At 40.1% G+C, this 12,779-nt stretch overlaps 1 protein-coding gene across 2 annotated transcripts; it reads left to right on the top strand.

Moving 5' to 3' along the window:
• The first annotated feature begins 1,689 nt into the window (after positions 1-1,689).
• LOC128914594 (CDC42 small effector protein 2-B-like) lies at positions 1,690-8,257 on the top strand. Of its 2 annotated transcripts, none has more exons than XM_054213803.1 (4): positions 1,690-2,864; positions 4,562-4,775; positions 5,201-5,302; positions 5,841-8,257. In XM_054213803.1, the coding sequence occupies exons 2-4, from the start codon at positions 4,722-4,724 to the stop codon at positions 5,913-5,915; spliced, it is 231 nt and encodes a 76-aa protein (XP_054069778.1). In that variant the 5' UTR covers positions 1,690-2,864; positions 4,562-4,721; the 3' UTR covers positions 5,916-8,257. The 2 variants fall into 2 exon arrangements, with proteins under 2 accessions (XP_054069778.1, XP_054069777.1); XM_054213802.1 differs by lacking the exon at positions 1,690-2,864 and adding an exon at positions 4,059-4,147.
• Positions 8,258-12,779: the final 4,522 nt, after the last annotated feature.

Below are 12,779 nucleotides of genomic sequence, written 5' to 3'. Positions count from 1 at the left end.
CGGGCGGCTGCGCCCATGGCAGAAGCATGGCGCGCCTGGGGGAAAGTGGGGGCTGGCGGCGGGTGCGCTGCAGTGGGGCCGCGCGCTCCCTCAGGCCTTGCGGGACCGGGCGCGGCGGGGTCCCGGCACCGCCAGCAGCGACGGCTCGGCGGGGACCGGCTCGGTGCCGCCCAGCTCCCCCGCGGTGGCAGCGATCGCACTGAGGAAGGTCGGAGCAGGTGTCAGTTCCGCCGCTCCCTCCTCAGGCCGCGCTGCCCTTCCCGCCCCCGCCCCGGGGCTGTTGTGGCGGCTCCGGCGGCGGGACCCGCCTGGGGCGGGTGGCCCCGGCCGGGCTGCGCTCCTAGCGGTGTTAGCGGTAAGGCCGAGGCCACCGACGGGCCGTCCGGGTACGGCCTCTCCCGCTGCGTGTCAGTGAGGCAGCGGTGGCCGGCGCGGGAAGGGCCCGCCGGGAGTGCCGCCCGCCATGGCGGTTGCGCTGTGGCAGGGTGACCCCTGCAGTTCTCCGGAGCGAAATGCGCCTGCAGCTCTGCAAGCATCTTCTGCGCTCAAGGTCAACATCCGCCCTTAGGCCAGGAAATTAGGGAGTTTTAACGGACAGGTAGAAATATGATTGGGAGACTGGGTATGGAGGGTTTGTCTCCTGCAATCCCCGGTCTCAAGAGAAGGGTAGTTCCCTACTCCTGTAACTGGAGGGACACACGTTTCCTTGGCATTTGTGTTTGTCCCAGTTTGCCACTGCTTGGACTCACAAACCACAGAAAACCACAGGGACTCGAAACTCCGCTGCACCAAAGGGATGTCACCTCCTCTTGTTAAGGCTTTTTCCCTTCTATGAAGAAGGAAAACTTACAGTCACGGCTTTTTTTTTTTTTTTTTTTAAATCTAATCTGGGTTTATTCTTAGTAACATTAAATTCCATAATTTACAAGCTAGTAACTCAGCTCAACATGTTTACAATGCCAGTGGTTAGTGTATTGCCAACCATTTAGCTTGCTTCTCATCTTTTTGTGAGTTTTACTAATTTTACTCTGGTAAGACTCCAGGCAAATCTCAGTTGATTTCTCTAGCAGTTATTTTTAACTTCCAAACAGAACACATAATTTGGTCTATTGGCTTTTCCTCTTTTTGAGGGGGGATGAACAGTTAGTTAAAAATGCATTTTTTTCATTTTGTGACTAAGCTTATTTTCACTTTGAAACAGAGGAGCTGCCTTGGTGGTTTTTTGTTTGTTTTAATGTGTGTGCCTGCTTAGCTTTTAAAAGGAGAAGTTTCAAATCTCCTTAGAGACTGCACCCAGATTTCTTAGATTAACAATACCAACAGATTTAGATTAATGGAGGTCTCAGGTAAAACCCTATTCTCAGCTTTCTGTGGAGCTTCAGGATGGCACAAGGTCAATACATAATCATACTACATATACGTAATAGTGTTATTATGTAGTTTGAGGACTACATCTCAAACTAAATCTGCAATCTGTACATATACTAGTAAAATCAGGATGCTATTTCCAAGCTGTTAAACTCGCTCTACAGCATGATTTCAGCTGTTTGGCTCCAAGGTTCTTCCAAAGTCTTGATCATTTATAGTTTCTTACACTTCACCTTTCACCAATCAAGATGCACTCTTCAAGTTCTGTGTTCAAAACTACTTTTTTCATCTGCAAATACAATTTCCATTGTTTTCTACCGTACCTTGTTCTTCAAATATGTAAACGTACAACTGTTTCAGTATTTTGACATGATGTAAATATCAAATCAGCAAAGTAAGGATAACAAACAAATTGGAAGTGCAGTGGTTTTTAGGAAGGCAATTAGGCTGAAATACGCTTCTCCCATCAATTCAGTGCTGAGAGCTGGAATGAAAATGGCAACAACTAGATTTGGAAGTTACCACAACTGAACAACTCGGCTGGTGCAGGGTGATTGCAGCCTGCGTCTCATGTGATAATATACACAAACTTTACACTCATTGTCTTTCACTAACAGCTCAGAGTCAAGGATTTGTCACGATCAGACCTCAAGTCTAAAGGCCAATTGTGAAAAATAGATATGTTTAGTGGATGTTATTTAGCAAGATTACCGTGCATATTTCTTGTCTATGGAAAGGGAGAATTCTTTTGTTTTGATTCAGGCAAACATCTTCCACTTCATATAGAATTGATATTTTGTAAGTAAAGTACAAGAATATTTTGAATACTTACTAATACACAGCAACAGTAGAACAAATTGGATGTAATGTTCCTTACAGCGTATCTAAACATTTATAAAGCTCTCAGGCGCTTTAAGGCTACGGACTCTGGAACGGCTGAGCATCCTGCCCATCGCATTCAACATCTGTGTCTGCGTGTGCTAGCCATTTCCCTGGCCCTTTGTCTCTCTCTCCTCGATGATGCTGCTGCTATGGTGAAAAATAGAGAGAAAGAACAACAGGATATTGTCCAATCCTGGTCTGTGTGCCAACAGTGACAAAATGTTGTTTTCTCCTCAGTTTGGGGATTCTTGTTGGCTTTTATTAGTCCTTGGTGAGCCTGAATGCATTAAGATGTTTTTAAAATTCATCCAGTTAGTGTGGAAACCTTGAGTCTCTGGGAGGAAGGTGGTGTCCTGTGCTCTGGCGCAAACATCCCTGTCCTGGAGGATAATACTCTGACTCCTGCAGAGGAAAAGAAGAGTTCTGCTGTAAAAGACAACAGGAAGGCGTCCGACACTGCTGTGTGCCAGGAGGACACCTGCAGAGCTGCCGCAGGGGTGGAAGTGAGCCACAGGCTGTATGGATAGTGCTGAGAAAACTGCACAGCTCCACAAATCTGACGCCAAACTGGGGCGCTATTTTTGGGTTCCGTTCTGCTTTTCTGACACCTGTAGGTAAGCGTGAAGCGCACAGCAGACTTCTGCAGCGCCTTACAGAGCGAAGGAACCGTCACAGGATATGGGATCACAGTGAAGCATTCTTGCTTAGCAGTCAGGATTAATTATAACCCAGGAATATGAACTGTAAATGCGCTGGAGTTGCCAAGACAGGAGCTGGCTGCATGCCAGTGCTTGAATGAGGAGGTACCGTCCTGCGAGGACGCACTGGGAGCAGCAGGTAAGACCTGGGTATGCATGGAGCCCCACGGAGGTCGATGGCCAAGTGCTGGGGGATACGGCGGGAGGAGAGTAGGCGTTCAAACATTATTTTGGGATGGGGATGTTTCCCTGTCTAATTTGATGCTCGTTTCAGTCAGCCTGCTTTCAAAATAGGTTATCAGCATACAGTGATGCACTTTATGATTTTTAAGAAAATCTTAGCTTTGATGCAGTCTCCTTAACATGAAGTAAACACAAAAAATCCGCAACTAATTTGTAGGCAAAAGCTTTGGCTTCTGCATGTTATATTGTGTGGGACACTGTCCCTTCTTTGCTGCACCCAAACAAGGCATCAGTGGTGATAAAGACTGTTGTGAGAGGATGAAGTGAGGTGAAAAATGATAATTGAGCCAGATAATTAATTGTATTAAAACCACCCAGGATAAAATGGAATAATATATGGCACATTCTGCAGTAATGCATCATATAGGCCACCTAAAGCTAAGAGGCAAACTCAGCAAATGCTTTGATAGATAAATATCAGAAATTTAAAAAAATGTGTTTGAAGTGTGAGAAGTGATGAAGTGTAAGAAAACCACAAAGGTGAAAGAAATAGATGTGCTAATTACATAATTGTGGGACTACATAAGAAATGCCTGTGAAGGGGGAAGCTGAGGCTGTTTGGTTGTGAAGAGTTCAGCGAGGGTTCAGAAAGACTGAATTGATGAAGCTGTAACTTCCGTTAAGCTGTAAGCCTTGGAAAGGAGCCTTCTTTGTAAATTAATGTTATAATATTGTTTTAATGATCTGGGGTATGAAATAGTTGATATGAAGTCAGTAACTGCTAAAAAGTTGCTTTTTATTGTAGCTTCAGGGCACTTAGAAGTCTGAGTTTCCTGGTTGTGTATCCAGTTCAGGAGCATTGTGTTAATAGTTTTATACATTCTGGGAAGCTCTAGGCTCCGTCTGATGAACAGGTTCTGATGCTGGTATACAAAGCTCTTCTTTTTTCTCTTCTAAGGGCTTTTTGGAGTTTACTTTGAGCTTTTCTACGTCTAAGAAGAGTTATTGTATCAGGGGTAAGAAGGAAACTTTCTTTTGCACCAGTTTGTAAATGTTGAGCATTCAGTCTGTTGTACTTTAAAGATATTTTCTTTTGAAATACTAAATAGTTCATAAGTATTGGCTAGCTCTGCTTACAACCAGATCACAAACTCTTAAACAAGACCTGACTTAATTCTAGCATTGCATGTATTACACTTCTGTAAAGAAACCGGAGCTTATGCTACTGTCTGTCTGGGAGTAAACATGCAGAGTTCTTAACCCTGATTTCTGACACAAACGTTGATTTTAAATTGATGCTACTCTTCTATCCAGGTATGTTTTAAGAATGTTGTGGTCTTGTTTTAGTCTTCTGAAATGTCTCTTGCTCAATAACTGTTATAAGACTTTGATATACTTTAGTATAAATTTAAATAATAATCTCTTTGCAGGTGTACCTGTTGGATGCTTTCTGTGATCTTTACAAGTGAATCTACACAAGCAATTCCTTCCTAAACTCACTTTAGAAACTGCATTTTGGTCCTTGTACTGCTTTAACTCCTAGAGAAATAATTACACTTAACAAGACCTCATTACCTACTGAAAAACATAATGACTGAATTCCTGGTTTGTTTTAATTGGTGCAATGGTGAACAGCCCCAGCCGGTAGGTAGATGCACAACTGCCATCCTTTATCATATTTGAAATTTTTACTTTCAGTTATGTGGAAAACACTTTCATTGTCATGTTGTTTTATTTAGTTTGGGATTAGTAATGCAAAATGTAAAACCAGACCTGTTAAACTATGTTTAAACTATGTGCGTTTTGCCAGAAGCTTTGTCCATATGACTGTTTGCAGTTCTCAGGCCCTGACTTTCCAACACTAAAGTAAGTTTTTGCTAAAATTCAATTAGCAGTAATAAAAGTGACTTTGACATTCCGTTACTGCAAACAGTGTGAAACTTCAGCCAGGTTGCAATGAGGAGTCATTAGGGGTCACTACTGACTGTCTTTTAACTTAGCAGCCTGTTTCTCTCTGAAATCTGAGCATGTTTTCTGAATAGACCCCTAAGATATCCTTTTTCTTACAGAAGAGGCGTCGGAGACTGGACCGGAATATGATAGGAGAACCAATGAACTTTGTACACACTGCACATGTTGGGGCAAGAGAGATGAGTAGTGACTATTCATCGGTAAGTGTGCACCTCTTGGATAGGCAGAAGTCTCTACTCAGTAACCTGCAGAGAAGGTAGCCAATAAAATACTAGATAACTGTAAGAGAGAGAAAAATATGACTTTTCTTTTTTTTTGTTAATAGAATAGCATCAGAACAGAACTGTCCTTTGGCTTGTAAACATAAGATACTGTGGAAGATATATTCAGCAAGAAGTGGTCATTTCCCCAGTATATGTACATATGATGAGAACCTTTTTGGATAAGGATTCTGTGGATTCACTTGACACTAGGTCCAGATAACACATCACCCTGAAGTCAAAGCTGTGCCAGGGTGAAGGATGTAAGAATAAGTGGATTTTGGATAGCAAGACCCATCTCATGCACTGACTTAAAATAGTATTTAACAATCCTGTGTTTAGTTGTTATTTCTCTCTACTACTGTTGGGACCCAGCACTGTAGACGTATGTCTCACCTGCCTCTTCAAATTGATATGTTGAATAATTGCTCTGGCAACCAGACTTTCAGATGCATGTTCTAATAAACTTTTTTCCTAGGCTGTATCAATTCAGGAACACATGAAGTCTAAAGGCGGCTACACAAACGGCACTTCTGCGACTGTTGAGATATAGGAAACTGAGAGAAGGCTCAAGTCTGCTCTGTCTTATGAGGACCTTCTGGACTGTGCTTTCATATTCTCTAAAACCTCGTTATCATGGAGCAGAGAGAGTACCTGAATTATAAATAGGTCAGTCCAAGCTTTGGTGTTCTTAGCACAATAGCTTCTGAAGGAGTTATTGTAAGTTATCCTTAAAATGGTCTGTTGTGGTAGTGTTGTAGCAGCAACTGTAATTTGTCGCTGTGGATGACTTTCTAGCTGCATCCCAAAAACCTCACACAGGTGTCTTGTAGGATGGGATTGCAAGTCAGTATTAACTGTGTGGAGTTTTGGCCTCTGTCTTTTTCTCTCCTCAGGAAATGCAGAAGTTGATTTATTGGAAGATATCACATGTTTGCACTTCTTATGTGGGCTAAGCTGAATTGCTAAGTAGGATCTTATAGACTGTAATATAACTTTGTACCTGGTTTTGGTTTTGTTTTTTTAGATGGCTCACAACCTAATGCATAAATCTACTAAGCCATACTTTGGTGGGTTTTTTAAATGTCTCTTCATGGTGAACAAACTCTTAACGTAATACTGTTAGCTGAGTCTGCAGAACCCAGTGAAACTTCTGCTTTGCTGTGATAACGCTTTTGTAGCTAAAAATGGAGTTTTTTCAAACATACCCACTCTCAAATGAGGCTTAAAAAACCAGACACTTCTCTCAGTTACTGGGCTGCCTCCCTTCCATACATGCACTGGTCTGACTGACAGGTATTACTACAGCAGAGCTAATAAAACATACCAGTTAACTTCAAGTGGTGCTACAATATGCTCACAACTGTGTATTAATTTTGCATGACTACTATTGAATTTTAAATTTAAGATCACTCTGTTACCTATATGTAACTGCAACTACACAGGACTTCAAGGGATATCTCGCTTGTCTTTCTGGCCTCTTAATTTTGAGACTGGTTTGAAGTTGGTTTTTGGTTTGGTATGGTTTTTTTTTTATTGGATGAACTGAAGCTTTTTTTTGTGTATGGTTTAAGTGATACAGCCATGTGAAGAACAGAAACTTAAAGGATATTGTGAAAACTTGCAGGAGAATATTAAATGGCAACAGTGTCTTGCAGAGTTGAGCACTTCATAAATATTTAAATAAGTAGATATAAATATTTACCCATACCCAAAATGTGGTTGTTTTACCTAGTTCTTATTAACCTTTCTATTAAGTGATATGACAAAACAGCTGAAGTAGAGCTAGGTTTTTCTTTTACCCAATCACTGACAACTGTTCGCCAGCTCAAAATTCTGAATGGCTACCAGTGCAGAAACTTAAGAAATCTGCTTGCTGTCATGGGATTAACTAAACACAGGCATTTAAATTACTGCTATATCAGCACTAGTTATGCTGGAAGTCTGTGGGACGCTCTCCTTCTTGCTCTAGGCATAAGATCAGTTACGAGCTTTTTTTCCATTTAAAAAAAAAAAATTATCTGGCAAATCTCTTATTTTGTATGATTCTGTTTGTGGCTTGTGATACTTCTCAAATCTAGACTGCTGAATTGTTAGCCTGATTTTTATGAGTATGCTAGGGAACTTAAAAGATGAAAGGTAGCTCTGTGTTTCTGTATGCATTCAAAATTAAACCTCTCCCCACCATATTTCATCTGTAAGGGACAAAGAGGAAGAGAGAACGTTACTTTCTGTAACAGTCAACAGCTCATGGTAACATTCTGCAACCACATAAGAGAAACCTAATATCCATGTCTTGCTAGATCTTTACTCTTGAATTAGAATGCATGCTGAATTTTAATATATTTTAGAATTAGCATGAGTTAGCTGTACATTTAGCTTTAAGTCTTTCATATTTGTCTTCTAACTTCAGACTTATTCCAACAGACTATTTAAGTACAGAGTTCAAAGAAGCTAAATCCTGCATACTGTTGAGGAAGCATAAAATGGCCAAGTTGTTTTAAAGAATAGATTCTAATTCATCTGCTATTAAATTGAGTTCATACATTCATTGCTCCATACCTGCCCAGAAAAAGTAGCGGTAGGCATCTGTCATGAAGGAAATGGGTTGTATTTTGTTAACACTGTAAGAAAACAAATTGAACACAAATTAGTATTTCCTGAAGACCCGTTTGGTATGTTTAAGACTAGTGGTGTACACAGAAATAGAAATAAAGAAGTCAGTGATCATGTCAATTCTTCTCTCTAAAAATAATTCAACAGAGAATTTTGTTATTAAACCCTTATTTATAAAAAAAATCCTAGTTTTTATTACATAAACCAAGTAGCACTATCTGGTGTAAAACCAACCTATTTTCATCAGACTATATAGTATTACATAGGATCACATTAAAGTGTCACATCATTAAAAGGAAATGTTTTGCTATTTGTATTTTAAAAAACATTATCTTTAAAATCTAAACAAACAAAAAAGCATGCTTAGGTAGTTTTTTGTTGTCTATTTAGAAGCCTTATCTAGCTGTAATCTGTCATGTAACTGGGTATAAACCTATCCTGGTTATAATAAATCTGTTGAACTAGGCACTTGTGCTCTTTTCATATTGTGGAAAATCTTGGTATTTTCTCTGCGCTGAAAACCTGTTGGTCAAACGGGTGGATCAGCATGGCTTGAACTTTTATTGCACAAAATCAGATTTCTCCACTAGGGAGCACAATTTTACATCAAGTCTTTGCTGTCTGCAAGCTATTACTCTATTGCAGGGTTGGCTTGTTTATTTTGTGTGTTTTGAGCTTGACTGGAATAAAATACAGCAAATAAGACCAAAGGATCCAAATTTTTAATCTGTGTTGTAGGCTGTGAAGATCTTGTACTGACACAATGTGGCAATGAAACATTAGTGCTCTGACTTGATGGCATTTTATGATTTCTTTTTGTAGTCAGAAGTAAAATAACTTGCAAGCGGAGCAGAATCAAGTCGTCAGTTGTCTGGTAGAGTCTCAGCACTGTATCTGTTTGCTTCCTTAAAAAAAATAAAAAAAGTAGGGTTGGGGAAGTAACTATTATTTTAAATACTGTCTGTCTTATTCCTTGATGTCCCTGCTAGGCTTTACTGACTATCCCATAATGCTGCATAAAGCTGCAGTCAGTATATAGAAAAGGTATTTGGCTTTTTCACAACCTAGTATATCTCTTTACCTCCTGTAGAGCAGCTTTATAACACCTATGTGGTGGCATGCTATGTTCCAAGCTAGCCTGTCATATGGTAACTTGCAACTCAGGCACGTAGTGCTATCCATTTTTATGGTCTTGCCATATTGGACCATCAGGTGCTTCTGTAGCTTCCACTCCATAGAGACAAAAAATGTTTGAGAGATTAACAAATACCTTTAATCTTACTGTGCCAGCAAGAATAAGCACAATTTGACAATGCTAAATTCTGTGGAGGTATGTTTATTAAATTCATTATATGTTACTAAATACAGTAACACCAGTGGGGAAAAAAAGTCAAATCTGTCAGTGAAAGATGATCTCGTGGCTGTTCTTGATTGTGTTTGAATATACTTTGCTATCAGCACTGTGACACTGACATAAAAACCCAACAGCTGAAGATAAGAACAGTCGTGTCTGCCTTTTGTAATTGCTGTGGAGATAGATGAGATGAACTACAGGAAGAAAACAGTGCTGTGTTACAGTGGTGTCAAAAGGGTCTCTGGTGAGTGAGTTCCTGTAAGGCTTCCCGATACTTTGTGGTTCTGCACACTTGGTTAGTCAAGAGCCTCAAGCACTTGTTTAAAGCACTGTACTATGAAATCATTCAGATAAAGTTAGGCAGTCAGGGAATGGGAGGTAGAAGCTAGATATTCCTTCCTAGCGTTTGTATCTTCTCCAGAGAACAAACTCTTCAGTGGGACTGATTAGAAGGAATACTTGCAGTACTCTGCTTTACTAGGTTATGCTTTTAGTTTATGCCTCCTGAAGGTAGACTTGCAATTAAAAAAATCTGTAAGACAAGTGAATCACACGCTAAGGGTTAATGTCAAAGGTGTGGAGTCCTGAAACAAGAAAATTCTGGTTCATTAGATTGCAGATTGGTTTCAGGGCAGAAAACAGACTAACTGTAAATATAAATTTAAAAAAAAAAAAACAAACAACCAAGGCTGCTTAGAATAAATCTTTCTTATTTACTTATTTTTTTTAAAAGTGGAGACTTGCATTTTTAACTCCTTGCAATTGTAGTGCTGCTCTTACTATGTACCTTTCTGTTGTAATACAAGGGCTGGATCAACAGAGTTTAGACCCAAAGCAACAGTAAATGCTTGAAATTCAAAACTTCAGCTGCTTACCTCTACAGCTGAAGTCCCTGTGCGCTGAAGGAAATGCTCTAAGTGGTTGGGCTTGGGCTTCTGCAGACAAACTGCCCTTTCTTCATACACAGTAATTAGTCTGGCACACAAGGCCCAAGTTAGTTACATCAGTAGTTTTCCTGTTGATATTCATGTGGTTATAGTGTACATGTAAAAGGTTTCCTAGTCCTGTATAGAATAGGTCCTCTCTAGGAACAACTGCTGGACAGTTGTTCCCTCAAAAGAGCCTTAAGCTGCGGAGTTACTTAAATTTATCACCACATGCAGCTCTGAGCCAGTTTTGTACTTAGCTGTGTGAAAACATAAAGTCTCCTTGTTATTGCTTAATTCTTCATGCTCCAGGGAAGGTGGTCAGAGAGGCTAATGGGCTGATTGGGAATTTCAGAAAAATGAGATGTACAAGTGAGGCAAGTGTAGAAGTCACAGAGGGGCAATGTGGTAGACGTTTATGAGGAACGAGCAGGGAACAGAACATGTGCCTGTCAATGTTTGTTATCCGCAATGCACAGGACAGCTTTGCTGATACCAATTGTAAAATACTCGTAATGTGTGCATAATTGGTATATGGAGGAAATTGGGCACTTAAATGCATGACTAAGCTGGGACTTTGAGACACAGATTGCCAGCATAACTTTAATGGATGGTAGTATCCTCTTCCTGCAGTGGTTCACAAAGCTGTTTTTAGAAAGTATGGAGCCGCCCAGAAAGCTAGCTTCGGTTTCAGCAGTTGCGGAGTGATGGCAGGTATATGTTTGGAAGACAAGATGGTGCCTTTCTTTTTTGCTGGTGAGTGTGAGGTTGCAGATGCTCTAAATGCTGAGGCCTGCTGCACCCAATGCTACCTCCGTGGAACAAAAAACAAATAAAACTTAGAGTTAATACAAAATAGCTGTAGTAAAAAGGTATTTGCCTTCACCATGTTGCTAAAACTTCAGGGAAATGAACTAGATCCATCTGATATTGAGCTTCCAGGTGTTGGGAGAGTATGGATGGGTTGGAGCTGAAAGGTCATGAAGACTTCCTTGTGCCTGAGGAGGTTTGGGTGATGTTCTCCTGGACTCTCTGCAGGCTGAGGAGATCACCATGGCTACATCAGATTTCCACTAAGACCTTTGCTCCCAATGGTACGTAGAGGAAGGAAACATGAAAGAAAATAATGAAAGCACTTTGAGTAGGCAGGGACGTTACTCGTATGTGTTCTTGTGCCAAAAAAGCTCCCAACTTGACGTGCTTGGCACTGAACTAGGACTGCTGTCTTCACCTGGCAACTTCTAGATGAGCAAAATCATGTTATAACAAAAAACTGTGCCCTCTGAGGGAGAGCGGGGTGTCAAGGGCACCCATGGCATGGTATGCTTCCGACTCTGCCTTGCCTAAACCCAGCACTAACTGGCTTTTCTCCAGCATTGCAGTATGGCTGCTGAACACCTTGTGGTTGTCCCTTGTTCCATACATCCTGTTTCTGCGCATCCCATCAGCGTGACCAAAATCCTAAAATGTTACCCAAAAATGTACTTCAAAAGGGAACCTAGTTTTAATCCCATTTAGAAGACAGTAGTAACAGATGGACAAGAAGAACAACTTTGAGGTGTCTGTTGAGACCTCTACTCTAAATTACTCATGAAATCAAGGCCACAAAGCTGTATTGAAACTCCTTTACTCAGTGAACCTTTTTAATTATATTTTTGTATTATTAAAACAATGTAAATGGGAAGAATACTCTCTTTATAACAGATTTTAACTTTCTTCTGATATTTGCATATACATCCAAAGGGAACAAAATCAAGGTTAGTATTATTAAGGGCCCACCCTTATTCAGGGGCAAAAAAAAAAAGGTTGAATTATGTCTTTTACTATTTTAATATGTATGTCTTAATATATATGTATATATTTAGACCTTCATCTTAAGTAATGTGGAAGGAAATAATCCATTCTTTTAAACTGAAATTAGTATGATTGCTCTGGCTTACTGGAAGTTAAAAAAATTGACTTAAAATCTACATTTAAACTACTGAGAGAGAATTTGGTGTGCTTTTAAAGCTGACATTAGCTTGTACAAGTGGATGACTAACTAATTTCAGATTCTTCATCAAAGAGCTAGAAAAAGTGTTTGGATTTTCTTTTTTAATAGTGTATTTACATGCATATGATCTTGCTGGTGCTTAAGACAGACACGTACATTTTACATAACTTACCTGAGCTGAGTCTAAAGGTGAATGAAGACTATACTGATAATCAGTAATTAATCTCTTCACAGTGAGCTGTCTACAATTAAGGATTCGTAGAGCAGGCAAAACAATGGCAGTTGTTCTAGACAGAAGTCTATTTGTAAAAAAATTGATCTACTATATGTATGTAAGTTTGAAAGTCCAGTCTCAACATGTACTGAAGCTGCATATTAATGGTGAAAGTAATATGCTTTTAAATGCAGTTACCCATGTTTACCCTCGCAGTCTCTACCATCAGGAAATATTAAAACCTGACTCAATACCTTTGAGGGTGTGATACAAGCTCGAAAATAGAATTCGAAAGTAAGGCTTACAGTCCATCA

This window comes from Rissa tridactyla, chromosome 9 (genome assembly GCF_028500815.1).
Source record: "Rissa tridactyla isolate bRisTri1 chromosome 9, bRisTri1.patW.cur.20221130, whole genome shotgun sequence".
NCBI classification, from domain to species: domain Eukaryota; kingdom Metazoa; phylum Chordata; class Aves; order Charadriiformes; family Laridae; genus Rissa; species Rissa tridactyla.
The sequence above is the reverse complement of the archived record's forward strand: the minus strand, read 5'-3'. Positions and strand labels throughout refer to the sequence as shown.

Excerpts from the sequence above, each read along its gene's own strand:
- LOC128914594 (XM_054213803.1), top strand. The coding sequence starts at position 4,722 with ATGACTGAATTCCTGGTTTGTTTTAATTGGTGCAATGGTGAACAGCCC. Across the intron at positions 4,776-5,200 it reads ATGGTGAACAGCCCCAGCCG|AAGAGGCGTCGGAGACTGGA; the intron begins GTAGGTAGATGC and ends TTTTTCTTACAG. Across the intron at positions 5,303-5,840 it reads TGAGTAGTGACTATTCATCG|GCTGTATCAATTCAGGAACA; the intron begins GTAAGTGTGCAC and ends CTTTTTTCCTAG.